This window comes from Mauremys reevesii, linkage group 7 (genome assembly GCF_016161935.1).
Source record: "Mauremys reevesii isolate NIE-2019 linkage group 7, ASM1616193v1, whole genome shotgun sequence".
NCBI classification, from domain to species: domain Eukaryota; kingdom Metazoa; phylum Chordata; order Testudines; family Geoemydidae; genus Mauremys; species Mauremys reevesii.
The window spans coordinates 32,273,711-32,287,315 of record NC_052629.1 but is presented as its reverse complement, the minus strand read 5'-3'; the positions used below and the strand labels follow the sequence as shown (position 1 = coordinate 32,287,315).

Genomic DNA, 13,605 nt, shown 5'->3' with positions numbered 1-13,605 from the left:
CAGATGCTTGGCTGGTGGGTCTTGCTCACATGCTGAGTGTTATACCGATCACCTTTTCTGTTTTCAGGAATGAATTTCCCCAGGTTAGATTGGCAGAAACCGTGGGATGGGGGTTGCCTCACTCTGCAGCATGGCATGCATGTCGATTGTTAGAATCATCTGAGTATATCTCACCTAATCAATTCCCTGCCATTACAGGGGCCTTGAGTATTAGTGCACCTCACTCCTTCCTGTTCTCTGGCTGTGGCACACAATAGTTTACTGGTGTTGGGCTCAGGACTGGATAATTGGGTTCAGTTTAGGGCTTGTGGATGTGTGCAGGTGGTCAGACTCGATGGCCTAAATCTCTGACTCTAAGTAAGAAAGTGTAAACATCAGGAGGAAAGGGGAATAAGGGGAATAGTAATAACACACTAATGGATATTACCCACATTTATTTTGCTTGTTAGTAAACAGTTTTAAAATTAAGCACCGAGGAATTGATCTTCCTGCAAAATAGTAAATACTGGAGTTCAGATATAAACTTTTATCCATGAAAAATGTTCTTAAGAAAATAACATACTTTGTCTACAATGCATAACAAAACATCTGCAATTTAATTTTTCAATTCTTAGTCTGAATCTTTATTAGCATCATTATTTATCTTTAAAAAAGTGTTCTGCCAGCAAATGTTATGACTTTTTGGCAGCTACTTCGTCCAGAGGAAGTTGAAATTCTTGTTTGTGGAAGCCCTGAACTGGATATGTATGCTCTACAGAGAAACACCCAGTATGACGGCTACCTGAAAACCGATCTCACTATACGGTAGACTTAACTTTTAATCTTCTTAATATTCTTACAGAAGAACAGTATAGACTGATGCGCTAATGGGAGCAATTAAAATCTGAATTTCAATATAGTCTTGAAGTACTTAGATATAGCTAAGTTTTAAAAGGTTATCTCAAAATGAGATAAAAATACTGTAGTCTTATCTCCTTAAGTAGAAAAAGTTATATTAGTTGAACCTCTTTAGCTATGCCAAGCAGGGATGGCTCTAGCTTTTTTGCTGCCCCAAGCACGGCAGGCAGGCTGCCTTCGGCGGCGCGCCTGCGGGAGGTCCGCCGGTCCCGTGGCTTTGGCGTACCCACCGCCGAATTGCTACCAAATCCGCAGGATTGGCAGACCTCCCGCAGTCGCGCTGCCAAAGGCTGTCTGACTGCCGCCCTCACAAGGACCAGCAGGGCGCTCCCCGCGGCTTACCACCTCAGGCACACGTTTGGAGCACTGGTGCCTGGAGCCACCACTGATGCCAAGTATCTTCAAAAGGACACAATCCGTTTAAGTCTAGCAGTTTCAGGTACTACACCAAGCTACTGTGTGGTTTTACAACATTTTCCTATATTTTAAAATATTCTCTCTCTTCTCTGATTTGTGAAAGATCCACACAAACTGGGGCAACTGTCTGTACACAAAATGTAAAATGCATAAAAAATTGAGAAGAAAAGATTTCCATCTGATCTTCCTGTAATACCTAGTAACCATAGGCATTTCTTGTAACTAATAGGTTTTAAATAAAGTTTCAGACATAAATGTAAATATGTATGTTTTAACTAAACCAACATTTGAAAAATAAGGGTTTGTAAGATACAGGCAGCCAAAACATCTCTTCCCTTTGCCCCACTATGCCAATTATAAAATCTGGCTCTAAATAATGGTAGGAGGGAGGAGTTGTATAGAGGAGTGTCACTAGCACATTTTTGATAACACAGTGTTTGAAAATGTACATAAATACTTTATGCTTTTAAGTTCACCTGTTAACTATATATTGATGGGAATTTTTATATTAAGTGACAATATCTTAGCCTAGGGCATAGTAATAACTTTACATTGCTTTTATCAAGCTATTAACTCTCCCCTTCCCTAATTAATACTGTAGATACTTTTGGGAGGTAGTACTTGGATTTCCTCTTGATCTCCAAAAGAAGCTACTGCATTTTACTACAGGAAGTGACAGAGTACCTGTGGGAGGGATGGCTGATTTGAATTTCAAGATTTCAAAGAGTGAAACATCCACTAACTGGTAAATAATGGTCCCTTCTGATCTTGAATTCTATGATTCTATGATTCTATGAAATAATTTTCAGTTGTATTCTTAAATATTTTTAACAGAAAAGTCTTATTGTAATTTGTGTATGTAGTGTAAAAAAGAAACAAACTGACTGAGAAACTATATTAGTTCCTTTAGCTTGGTTTACAAATGTTATTAAAACCATTTATTGATTACACAAATTTAGCAGATGTTCATCTAATACAGAGCCAGCTCTCCAAACAATGTGTAAATCTGAAGTCCAGTTACTGCTTTTTAATACAAGTGGTCCTTATGCTTCAATTCAAAGAAGCAATTTGCTTTAGTCCATGACTGGGGCTGAGCTGGTGAAAAATAAACTACCACATTTACCAAGAGTTCTGCTGGATCCATTTGGGTGTTCATCACTCTGGATACCAGTCTCTGCAGCTGGCAGAGTGCCCTTGTTTCTTACGGCTGATCAAGCTTTTTAATGTGTGAGCCCTGAACAGACTGACCATTGCTTTGGGATCTCTATAGAGTAAATGGATAGATGGTCCAGAAGTGGTTCTCTGTAGGCGAAACTAGAGAGTCTGTAACCTGAAATTAAAGGTTAAATATTTGTGTGCTCTGCTGGAACCTTTTATATCCTTTTGAACTCATGCGGGAAGTTTCTCATTCCTTACTATTAAGCTAGTTTTTTGGATGGCTCTTTTCTCCAGACGGTTAGGAGAAATTCAGCTCTGTTAATTTGGAGAGTGAACTGTCACCAGAAATTCCTGGTTCCACTTTGCATTGTCAAGTCTTCAGCATCACAACTAATTATAGATTTGAAATAAGTACAGTACATGAGACCTTTTTTCAAAAATTCATTTATTGTAATTGGCCTTATCATAATGGAGTAGTAGTTTTTAAGTAAAAGGTAAATATTAGAATAATGTAGGACCTATTCCTACAGTGTCATCTTTGTAGTCAGGGTCTTGCACCCATGCAGAGCCGTATTGACTTCCATGTGCCTCTTCATAAGCATAAGGATCCACCTGCATGGATCATATTACAGGATCCAGGCAGTAGTAATGGCCAAAATTTTCAAACCTGAATGCCCAATATTATAGTCCTAGATCCATTGTATAGGTACCTACTAATGAAAATGGCCTGAGTTTTAAAGGTGCTGAGCACCTGCAGCTCCTGTTGACTTTAGTGAAATGCATGGATTCTCAGTGCTTGTAGACATCTTTAGCCTGGTCTTCAGTGGCCTAAAGGCTGTGATTTTTTCAAAAAAAAAGTTAGGCCACTGCTGAGAGCATTTGAAAATCCCACCTCAAATATGAATTTAGAAACTTAACTTTAGACATCTAGCTTTGGAAATTTGCCAATATGTCAAATACCTCAAACTGAACTGAACTGTAATTCCATACATATTCCACTGTTGGTTCATCTGCAGCCCCTGCACTTGATTTTTGGATTCTTTTGGCATACGGGGCCATGCCTGTGCTCTGTGTCCTTGCGCTTCCCATCTAAGGGTTTAAGGACAACTCTACCCATCCTTCAGTTCCTTCTCCGTGCCTGTGGTTCTGAGTTGGAACTTTGACAGTGACTGAGCCTCTCGATCACTGTGCCCTTTCTGTTAGGATTAGCTTTTTACTTGATGTTTCCAAAAAATTCTCTGAACAACTTCACCTGGAACCAGGGTTAGTCCTTATAACAGAATAGAAATTTCCACAATTTAAGAATTGTCTTTGTGAGGCAGTAATGCCACTTAAAGATGGGTATACCGGTGTTTATGCCTTAGCAAAGGGGCACGGTCCTGAGAGAGGTGCCATTTTGCAAATCGTTCTTGAAGCGAACACCAAAGGGAAGAGAGATTCTCCAGAAGCTTCTTTTACTGGAGATGTCTGTGCCTCTTCAGGTATTGGAGTGGCTGGACACGAAATTCCTGAGCAAAAGTGCTCCAGTCAGCTCTTCAGTCTACTCTCTGAGGCACATGTCTAAGGGACATTCCTCTCTGGCTGGTAAAATATCTGAGGTTGGGGGAGAAAGGAGCATTGCACCTCTGAGAGGCACAGATCTAGGTTCCCCCCTCACTACGTCCTCTCATTCCGCTACTGAGAAGGGTAGTTCAAATGAGTGGGTATCCCTCTGGCACCCAGTCCAGACCAGTCACCATATCCGAGTCCCAGCTCCCATAAAGCATCATATATCATCCAGAACTGACTTGTCACTGAGGCTTCTGGTACCAATCTCTTCCGTTCACTTAGTACCACCATGCTAAGTACCAAGACCTGTTGCTGCATCAACAGACTTCACACTCTCTGCAGTACCATTGTTGTTGTTCATCTAACTTCTTTCTGAAGTACCAACCACTACTCTGTCTCTTCAGTACTGAGCACATCTGTGGTACCAGGTAGACAACATACTCAAAGCTTGCCTAGCACCCGAGCTGGTACTGCCCCTCCATTAAAAGAGCAGTAGTTTTTCTCCTCCTCTTGTTCAGACAATAACAGGGAGGGGTCACCATCTCATTCCCTGGAGTCATTTGATCCCTACACACCAGAAAAGGATTCTAAGGCACACTATTACCATCTAAGGTTCAAAAGTTCTAGGAGAGACACTATGCCTTGACCCCCATGGTTCAATATCCATACCAGGACCCCGGCAGTCATATCCACTCTCATGGCTCCCTTATCAATATTCATACCAGCACCCTGGCAACCATCCCTCATGCACAGCACAGCCCATCTGAGAAGCATCAGAGATTCCAAACAAGGAAACCATCAGCTTCTGCTGCATCATCATCTCATCCACCTTTGCTACTGAAAGCCTTGGTCACAGATGCCTCCAGTCTAGGGTGGGGAGCCCACCTAGACAATCTTCAGCCACAATATTAGAAACTATATTAGTTCCTTTAGCTTGGTTTACAAATGTTATTAAAACCATTTATTGATTACACAAATTTAGCAGATGTTCATCTAATACAGAGCCAGCTCTCCAAACAATGTGTAAATCTGAAGTCCAGCTACTGCTTTTTAATACAAGTGGTCCTTATGCTTCAATTCAAAGAAGCAATTTGCTTTAGTCCATGACTGGGGCTGAGCTGGTGAAAAATAAACTACCATATTTACCAAGAGTTCTGCTGGATCCATTTGGGTGTTCATCACTCTGGATACCAGTCTCTGCAGCTGGCAGAGTGCCCTTGTTTCTTACGGCTGATCAGGAAGCCTGCACTTCTCAGGAAGCCTGGTTGCATATAATACTAGAATACCTCCTGTCATTTAGGGAGCTTGTAGACAGCTCTGAATTCCTTAAGGTTCACCTAATGCCATTTCAGCTTTCCATCATCCCATTTGATTCAGGGCTATTCAGCATTCTCACACCTCACAGTAGGTAGATTCCTGAAGAGCCTTATAAGGGTATATCTCCCAATCAGGGACCCTCCTCTTCCTTGGGATCTTAACCTAATGCTGACAGGTTTGATGAGTCTTCCCTCCCCCATTCCTTTGAGCTCCTAGCTACACATTCCCTCCTGTCCATCAAAACAGCCTTCCAGATTGCAATAACAACAGCTGTCAAGGTAGGAAAAATGCATATGCTCACTGCAGAACCTCTTGCTAAAGGTAATCTTGCTAAAGGTAGTCTCTGACTCCCATTTCAACCTAGTAATACACCTGCCTGTGCCATTCCCAAGCCATATGCCAACAAGAAAAAATTACAGCTTATTCTACCAGAGTTTAAGCAGCTTCTGAAGCATTTTGATAGTGGAAATATATAGGGAAGCAACTTCAGAATTACGTGCATACATTTACCAAACATTACTCCATAGATGAAGCATCAAGATCTGATGCTCCTTTTTGGCAGAGCTATCTTATTGTTAGACTCCAAGCACCCACCTCCTGTGATATAGGTCACTGCTTGTGAGTCACCAACCATGGAAAATATATATGGACAACTAACCAAGAAGAAAATTGTTACTTGCCTAAAAGTAACTGTGGTTCTTCAAGATGTTATCCATTTATATTCCACAGCCCACCTTCCTCACTACTACAGAGTCTCATAATACCTGGATTCTGTATTGGCAAAGAGTCTGAGGCCTGGTCTACACTACGTGTTTAAACCGATTTTAGCAGCGTTAAACCAATTTAACGCTGCACCCATCCACACAACGATATAAAGGGCTCTTTAAATCGGTTTCTGTACTCCTCCCCGACGAGAGGAGTAACGCTGAAATTGGTATTACCATATCGGATTAGGGTTAGTGTGGCCGCAAATCGACGGTATTGGCCTCCGGGCGGTATTCCACAGTGCACCATTGTGACTGCTCTGGACAGCAATCTAAACTCAGATGCACTGGCCAGGTAGACAGGAAAAGCCCCGCGAACTTTTGAATTTCATTTCCTGTTTGCCCAGCGTGGAGCTCTGATCAGCACAGGTGGCGATGCAGTCCCAAATCCAAAAAGAGCTCCAGCATGGACCGTCCGGGAGATACTGGATCTGATCGCTGTATGGGGAGGCAAATCTGTTCTATCACAGCTCCGTTACAGAAGACAAAATGACAAAGCATTTGAAAAAATCTCCAGAGGCCACAGCAGGGACTCAGCACAGTGCTGCGTGACGAGCGTAACGGAAAGCCAAAGAATCAAATGGATGCTCATGGAGGGAGGGAGGGGGTACTGAGGACTCCAGCTATCCCGCAGTCTCCGAAAAGCATTTGCATTCTTGGCTGGGCTCCAAGTGCCTGAAGGGTCAAAAACATTTTCCTGGGTGTTTCAGGGTGTATGTCATCAATTTACACCCTTCACCCTTTCCCCCCCAGAAAGAAAAAGGGAAAAAATCATTTCTCGCCTTTTTTCAATGTCACCCTATGTCTACTGCATGCTGCTGGTAGACGGGGTGCTGGAGAGCTAAACAGCAGCATCCTCTCCCTTCTCCCCGGTGGCAGACGGTACAGTACAGAAGGACTGGTATCCGTCCTCATCATCAGCCCGTGAGTGCTCCTGGCTGGCCTCGGTGAGGTCGGCCGGGGGCGCCTGGGTAAAAATAGGAATGACTCCTGGTCATTCCCAGCAGATGGTACAGAACGGCTGGTAACCGTCCTCATCATAGCAACTGGGGGCTGAGCTCCATCAGCCCCCCCTCTGTCATGTATAAAGAAAAGATTCTGTACTGCCTGGACTATCATAGCAGCTGGAGGCTTCCTCCCCCTCATTTTATCTCACTAAAAAGTCTGTGTTTCTTATTCCTGCATTCTTTATTACTTCATCACACAAATGGGGGGACACTGCCACGGCAGCCCAGGAGGGTTGGGGGAGGAGGGAAGCAATGGGTGGGGTTGTTGCAGGGGCACCCCCTAAAATGGCATGCAGCTCATCATTTCTGCGGGATCTCTGGGGCTCTGACACGGAGCGGCTGTGCTCTCTGGTTCTCTAGTACACTTGCCCCATATTCTAGGCAGGACCGACTCTATTTTTAGACAAAACATAGGAAGGGAATGACCCAGGGGGTCATTCCCATTTTTGCCTATGCGCCCCTGGCCGACCTCAGTGAGGCCAGCCAGGAGCACCCAGGATAGCAGCAGATGGTACAGAACGACTGATAACCGTCATCTCATTGCCAATTTACAATGGTATGGTAGACGGTACAATATGACTGGTAACCATCTCTGCTATCTTGCAAAGGCAAATGAATGCTGCTGTGTAGCAGTGCAGTACCGCGTCTGTCAGCAGCATCCAGTACACATACGGTGACAGTGACAGAAGGCAAAACGGGCTCCATGATTGCCATGCTATGGCATCTGCCAGGGCAATCCAGGGAAAAAGGGCGCGAAATGATTGTCTGCAGTTGCTTTCCCGGAGGAAGGATTGAGTGACAACATTTACCCAGAATCACCCGCGACACTGTTTTTGCATTGGGATCTCAACCCAGAATTCCAATGGGCAGGGGAGACTGCGGGAACTATGGGATAGCTACGGGATAGCTACCCACAGTGCAACGCTCCGGAAATCGACACTAGCCTCGGTACATGGACGCACACCGCCGAATTAATGTGCTTAGTGTGGCCGCATGCACTCGACTTTATACAATCTGTTTTACAAAACCGGTTTATGTAAAATTGGAATAATCCCGTAGTGTAGACGTACCCTGAGGGTTAGTTGAGGTTTCCTCACCCTTTATGCACTGAGGTGGGAGACACAAGGACACTGCTGGCCAAAAAGAATCCAAACTCAAGGACATGGGGCACATGTGCACTAACTATGGAATATGTTTGAACAACACATGTTGAACCCCAGTTACTGTGAGGTAAGTAACACTTCCTTTGTGTGGGTTTGTAAAAGTAATGCACATAAATTAAAAGCATACAGGTAATATCCTAGTGCTATTATATTTCTGTTAAAAACAAATGGTGCATTATTTTTTAAATATTTTTAGGTTGCCTGTGGCCCACACCTGCTTCAACCAGCTTTGCCTCCCACCTTACAAGAGCAAAAAAGAACTGAAGCAGAAGCTGATCATTGGAATTTCAAATGCAGAAGGTTTTGGTCTAGAATAAGATGAAAGATTTAAAATACAGGATTTTTTATGTAGCACTCACTTTCCTCTTATTGTGCCTTTAAGCTTTTCATGTTTCTGTCTCTTGATACTGTGCCAGTCTTATCCAATTGAAAACATGATTTTTTTAATTAAATGCAAAGTGCATTTGTTTTTGCTGTATGGCAATACATTTACTGCTTGTTTTTTCAGAAAGTAATTTTAATAAAATACAGAATGCTGCATTACTTGACAGAAGAAAGCTGACAGAGGTGACAAATTCCAGGTTACAGTTTTGTCTCTGATTATTCTTGGAGCACTTTATAATTAATCATAATATGCATCATGATGCATATTCCACTGGGAAAGGAAACACAAAAGGTTTCTTGATTAGGTAAGCCAAGTGGCAGAATGTCTTTAATTAATACATGCAGTAGCAAAGCATATAACTGCCATTCATGTGAGACATGGGGCCATATTTTCATATTGAGACATAAAGCAATTTTAGCCTAGGTAAAATGTATACAGTTTTAATGTTCTGGCTTTCGTTATCAAATAATTAAGCAGGATATTTAAAAAGCATGTAAATAACTGCCTGTGGAAAAATAGGATTTTGATAGTGCCATTAATTGCTAAAGATTTATTTTTACAAATACACAGTTTTAGATGTTATATATTCAGCTTTTACAGATCAACAGAATTGATTTGTACAGGATTGTTAAAAGTACTATTTTCAGTATAACTGGACTCAAGGACAAACTTTAAGTATTAAACAACCTGCATGTTAATTTTATGAAGTTGGCAGCAAACTAGTCAGTTTGCCTGTAGATATTGTAGTTTTGTAACCATGGCTTACTTAAAGAAACTGGATGTTGACAGGTAAATTCTAAATCTCTTTGAATCACTTCAGACATAAGTGATATCCACATCACATGGAAAAATATTAAAATTTTAACTTGTGCATTATACTGTCATTTGATCAACAACTTTATGATAGAAATCTTTTTCTAAAAGTTTATTAGAGTAAGCTATGACAAAAGTGAATACAAGAACATATCAAAATGCTGTAGCTTTCATTTAACGTGAAGGTCAGTATTTAGACAATGTTTTGTTTTTTTCACTGCACACTAATAAAGTAAATGTAAAGATATTCTTGTCTAAAAATCTTAGCAAATTTGGAGCTGGGGAAGAAACTGATTGTAAAATGCAGGCATAATTACAAGTCCATTTTTATTCACAACCTGAGACAGTTAGCAGCATACAGTATAGTATATTGTATTTTTTTACATCAAGTAATACCTACTGTATGTTCTATAGATTTTGCAACAGAACTTATTTGCAATAACAAAATATACAGTAATTTTTCTGATACTTTTCTTATTCTGGCTATTTCTTCCTTTCTATACTACTTACTTACAGCCAGCAGATTTCTACATTGGTTAATAAACTAATCTGGCTACTCTGTAACCTTAATGCCATTAATCCTTTAGTAAATAACTACACATTTCATTCTGTTCTGATCCTTAAAGAAGGTAGTGATATTTTACCATTTTTATTTTATTAGGAATAGAGATTAGTGGTGGGATTTTTGAAAGCATTCAGTATTGGCTTAACTCAGCTCGTCTTTAAGTCGGTGGTAAAATATTGATTTCAGTGGGAGCATATTTAGGCCAGTAATTGGTGCTTTTAAAAATACCACTCTAGAATTATATTTTTAATCTGAAAATGTAAAGTGAATCAGTTACACAAATCACACTGCTTCATCACTGTACTGCCTGAACTAAAAAAACATTTAAAATGGGTAAAATATTAATAAGCACAAAAATGTGAGTGTATTTTAGAAGTCAGAATTATGTATATTTTTATTAGGTAAACTGGAAACAAAATTTTTGTTAGATGGGGTGATTCATGGAAAGTTGTCTTATGCATTTTTGTTTTTGAATTAATAGCTATACAGTTTCTCATATAAAAATGCACATAAGTCAATATTTTTATGACTCAAGCCCACATTTAATAATAACTGAAGCATTGTTTCTGCCTATTATTAAGATAAAAGCTTTACATTTTAATCTTTTATCACAAAATTGCACTTTGCCTTGGTTTAGTTTTAATTATTAAAAGCTTTTTGGGTTTACTGTATAATATTACCTCAAAATTTTAAAAGCTATTATATTTGCATCCATTTTTAAATAAACTAGAGAACTGTCATTGAATTACATTTTATATTTCCTGACATTAAGTTAAATAATTGTAATTTTTGTATTTGTTAAATGAAAGCATTGCACAGTATTTATGAAATAAGCCTCTGATCTCCTCATTTAACATTGTTTGCTCAACTACATTTTGTTTTTTGTCTTGCAATGTAATCCAACGAAACCTTCCCCCCCTTTTTTCTCTCTACATTTTTTTTTGTACATTACCTAAGGAAATCTGGTTTGTATACATTTGTTCATTACTGGGTATCTATTTTTATGTATTGAAATTGTGCAGTCATTAAATCAAACATGTTTCAGTTTCTGAGTCTGACCTATTTAAGTGCAGTATTTTTTCCATTGAAACATTTTCTTTGCACTAGCAATTCATAATCTTCTATTCAATCTCTGCATGTTTCAATGAATAAGAAATCTTGACTTACTAATACAGAGATGCCCACCAAAAAGCCCTAAAATAATATTCCATATTCTGTCTTGAACTACTAATGTTGCAATGCATACCATGCTAGAAACACAAGAATGTAAAATAGTGTTGATCCCGAACCTATTTCTCCTTATTTCCAGGAACAATCCTGATCCCTCAGCTTCAGGGCTGTTCTAATTTGTGATGATAGAAACTGGCTCAGATGTTATCATGCTCCCACCATATCTCCTCTCAGTCCCACAATGACCCCTAAACCAGGGGGGAAATAAGGATAAGGAGCAAGAACTATAGAACTAGGCTCTCTGGCTTTGCGCTGCCTGAGGATTCCTCTATGCAGGCATAATCTCCAGCCAGCTGTTAAAGCCATCTTTCCATCCCCTTTGCACTACTTGAGTGGCACACAGGGCACATCAGGGACCAATATCTAAACTATTTATTATAAACGTCAGAGTTCCTTCTTAAACCATGACTTAACTTTTAGGTCTATATACAATGAAGAAATGTTTTATTTTCTAAATATGCTGTTTCTTTATGATCGCTTAGCCAGTAGATATAAATCCTCCTTCCAGCAAATGGAGATGGGGGGAGCAGTTCTCTTCTGACATCACTTTGTAGAGGGAGAGGTGGCAGATGACTTGCCTAGCCCTAGTATCCTGTACCTGCTTTCATTTACCTTGCCAAATTTGGCTTCTCAGCCCTCTCATTGTGTCTTTCATCTGGTGAATGCAGGTTGTTAATCTTCACCATCGAAGTAGTCATCATAAGAAAAATCAGATCTTTGTTAGACTTCCTTACACTCCACTACACACACTTCCCCTGTTTTTCTGTTCTCTTTTTATTACTTATACCCACCTAAACCAAGGGGGCGTCCTACTAACGTAGATCGAAATAATGTGAGGAAATCAGATCCTGTCATATGTTGCAATAAATTTATGTTTTATTATTGATATATTCTTCTGAGTTATACGTACTTGATTCATTTTTTTTCTTTCTTTGGATTGACACAAAAATTGGAAGAACAAATTAAAGGGGAGTATGAATACTGGCAACATGTCTTGCAGCATGTTATAGGTGTTACTCAAACATTAGCTGAATGTGGTTTGCCTTTCCGGGGATCAAATGACACATTCGGATCATTGCAGAATGAACATTTCTTGGGATTGTTGGAGTTTGTGGCTCAGTTTGACCCATTTTTAGCAGGCCGTATCTCAAAATATGGGAATGCTGGCAAAGGTAACCCATCATACTTACCCAAGACAATATGTGATGAACTCATTGGTCTAATGAGTGACAAAGTTCGTTCAGCTATTGTGGATGAAATAAGTACTGCTGGGTACTTCAGTTTATCTGTCGACTCTTGTCACAACTATAAAGGGAAGGAAACAGCCCTCCTGTGTACAATACATTAAAATCCCTCCTGGCCAGAGACTCTAAAATCCTTTTACCTGTAAAGGGTTAAGAAGCTCAGGTAACCTGGCTGACACCTGACCCAAAGGACCAATAAGGAGACAAGATACTTTCAAATCTTGGTGAGGGGAAGGCTTTTGTTTGTGTGCTCTTTGTTTTTGGGGTTGTTCACTCTTGGGACTAAGAGGGACCAGACATCAATCCATGCACTCCAAATCTTTCTAAACCAGTCTTTCATATTTCAAACTTGTAAGTAACAGCCAGGCAAGGCTTGTTAGTTTTATCTTTGTTTTCTCAACTTGTAAATGTTCCTTTTTGCTAAGAGGATTTACCTCTGTTTGCTGTAACTTTGAACCTAAGGCTAGAGGGGGTTCCTCTGGGCTCTATGAATCTGATTACCCTGTAAAGTTATTTTCCATCCTGATTTTACAGAGATGATTTTTACCTTTCTTTCTTTAATTAAAAGCCTTCTTTTTAAGAACCTGATTGATTTTTTCCTTGTTTTAAGATCCAAGGGGATTGGATCTGGACTCACCAGGAATTGGTGGGGGAGAGGGAGGGGGTGGTTAAATTCTCCTTGTGTTAAGATCCAAGGGGTTGTGTAGCAGGGTGGACCCCTGCTCCTGCCCTGAAGGGGTTAAAAACAGCCCTGGGAAGGGGCTGTGGCTGGAGAAAGCAGCCTTTAGGCTGGGGCAAGAAGCCTGGGCTGATTGGGGAAAGTAGGCTCAGCTGCGGCCATGCTGCAATCAGGCCCAGCTGGCCCCTATAAGAGGCTGTGAGCCAGAAGCCAAGACAGTCTCTCTCTTTAGCTATAGAGGGAGATGGGTCTGGCTGCAGGGAGCTGGACATAAGGTACCTGAGTGAAGCAGGGCTGGGGAAAGGCAGAGGAGCTGGGGAGCTCTAGCCTGGAAAGCCCCAGGCTGCGGCCTAGCACTGGGCTAACAGGTACTGGGGGTTGCAGAGGGCAGCCCAGGGGTAGGCCAAGGCAGCAGGTC

General features: G+C 40.8%; 1 protein-coding gene across 5 annotated transcripts in view; it reads left to right on the top strand.

The window, feature by feature from the left end:
• Nucleotides 1–12,663, top strand: part of HECTD2 (HECT domain E3 ubiquitin protein ligase 2) — an 82,886-nt gene extending 70,223 nt beyond the window's left edge. For all 5 annotated transcript variants that reach the window (XM_039481012.1, XM_039481011.1, XM_039481013.1 and 2 more), the window contains 3 exons: nt 689–804; nt 1,916–2,059; nt 8,468–12,663. In XM_039481012.1, the coding sequence (XP_039336946.1) occupies nt 689–804; nt 1,916–2,059; nt 8,468–8,588 (381 nt within the window). In that variant the 3' untranslated portion in view covers nt 8,589–12,663. The remainder of the gene's footprint in view (nt 1–688; nt 805–1,915; nt 2,060–8,467) is intronic.
• Nucleotides 12,664–13,605: the final 942 nt, after the last annotated feature.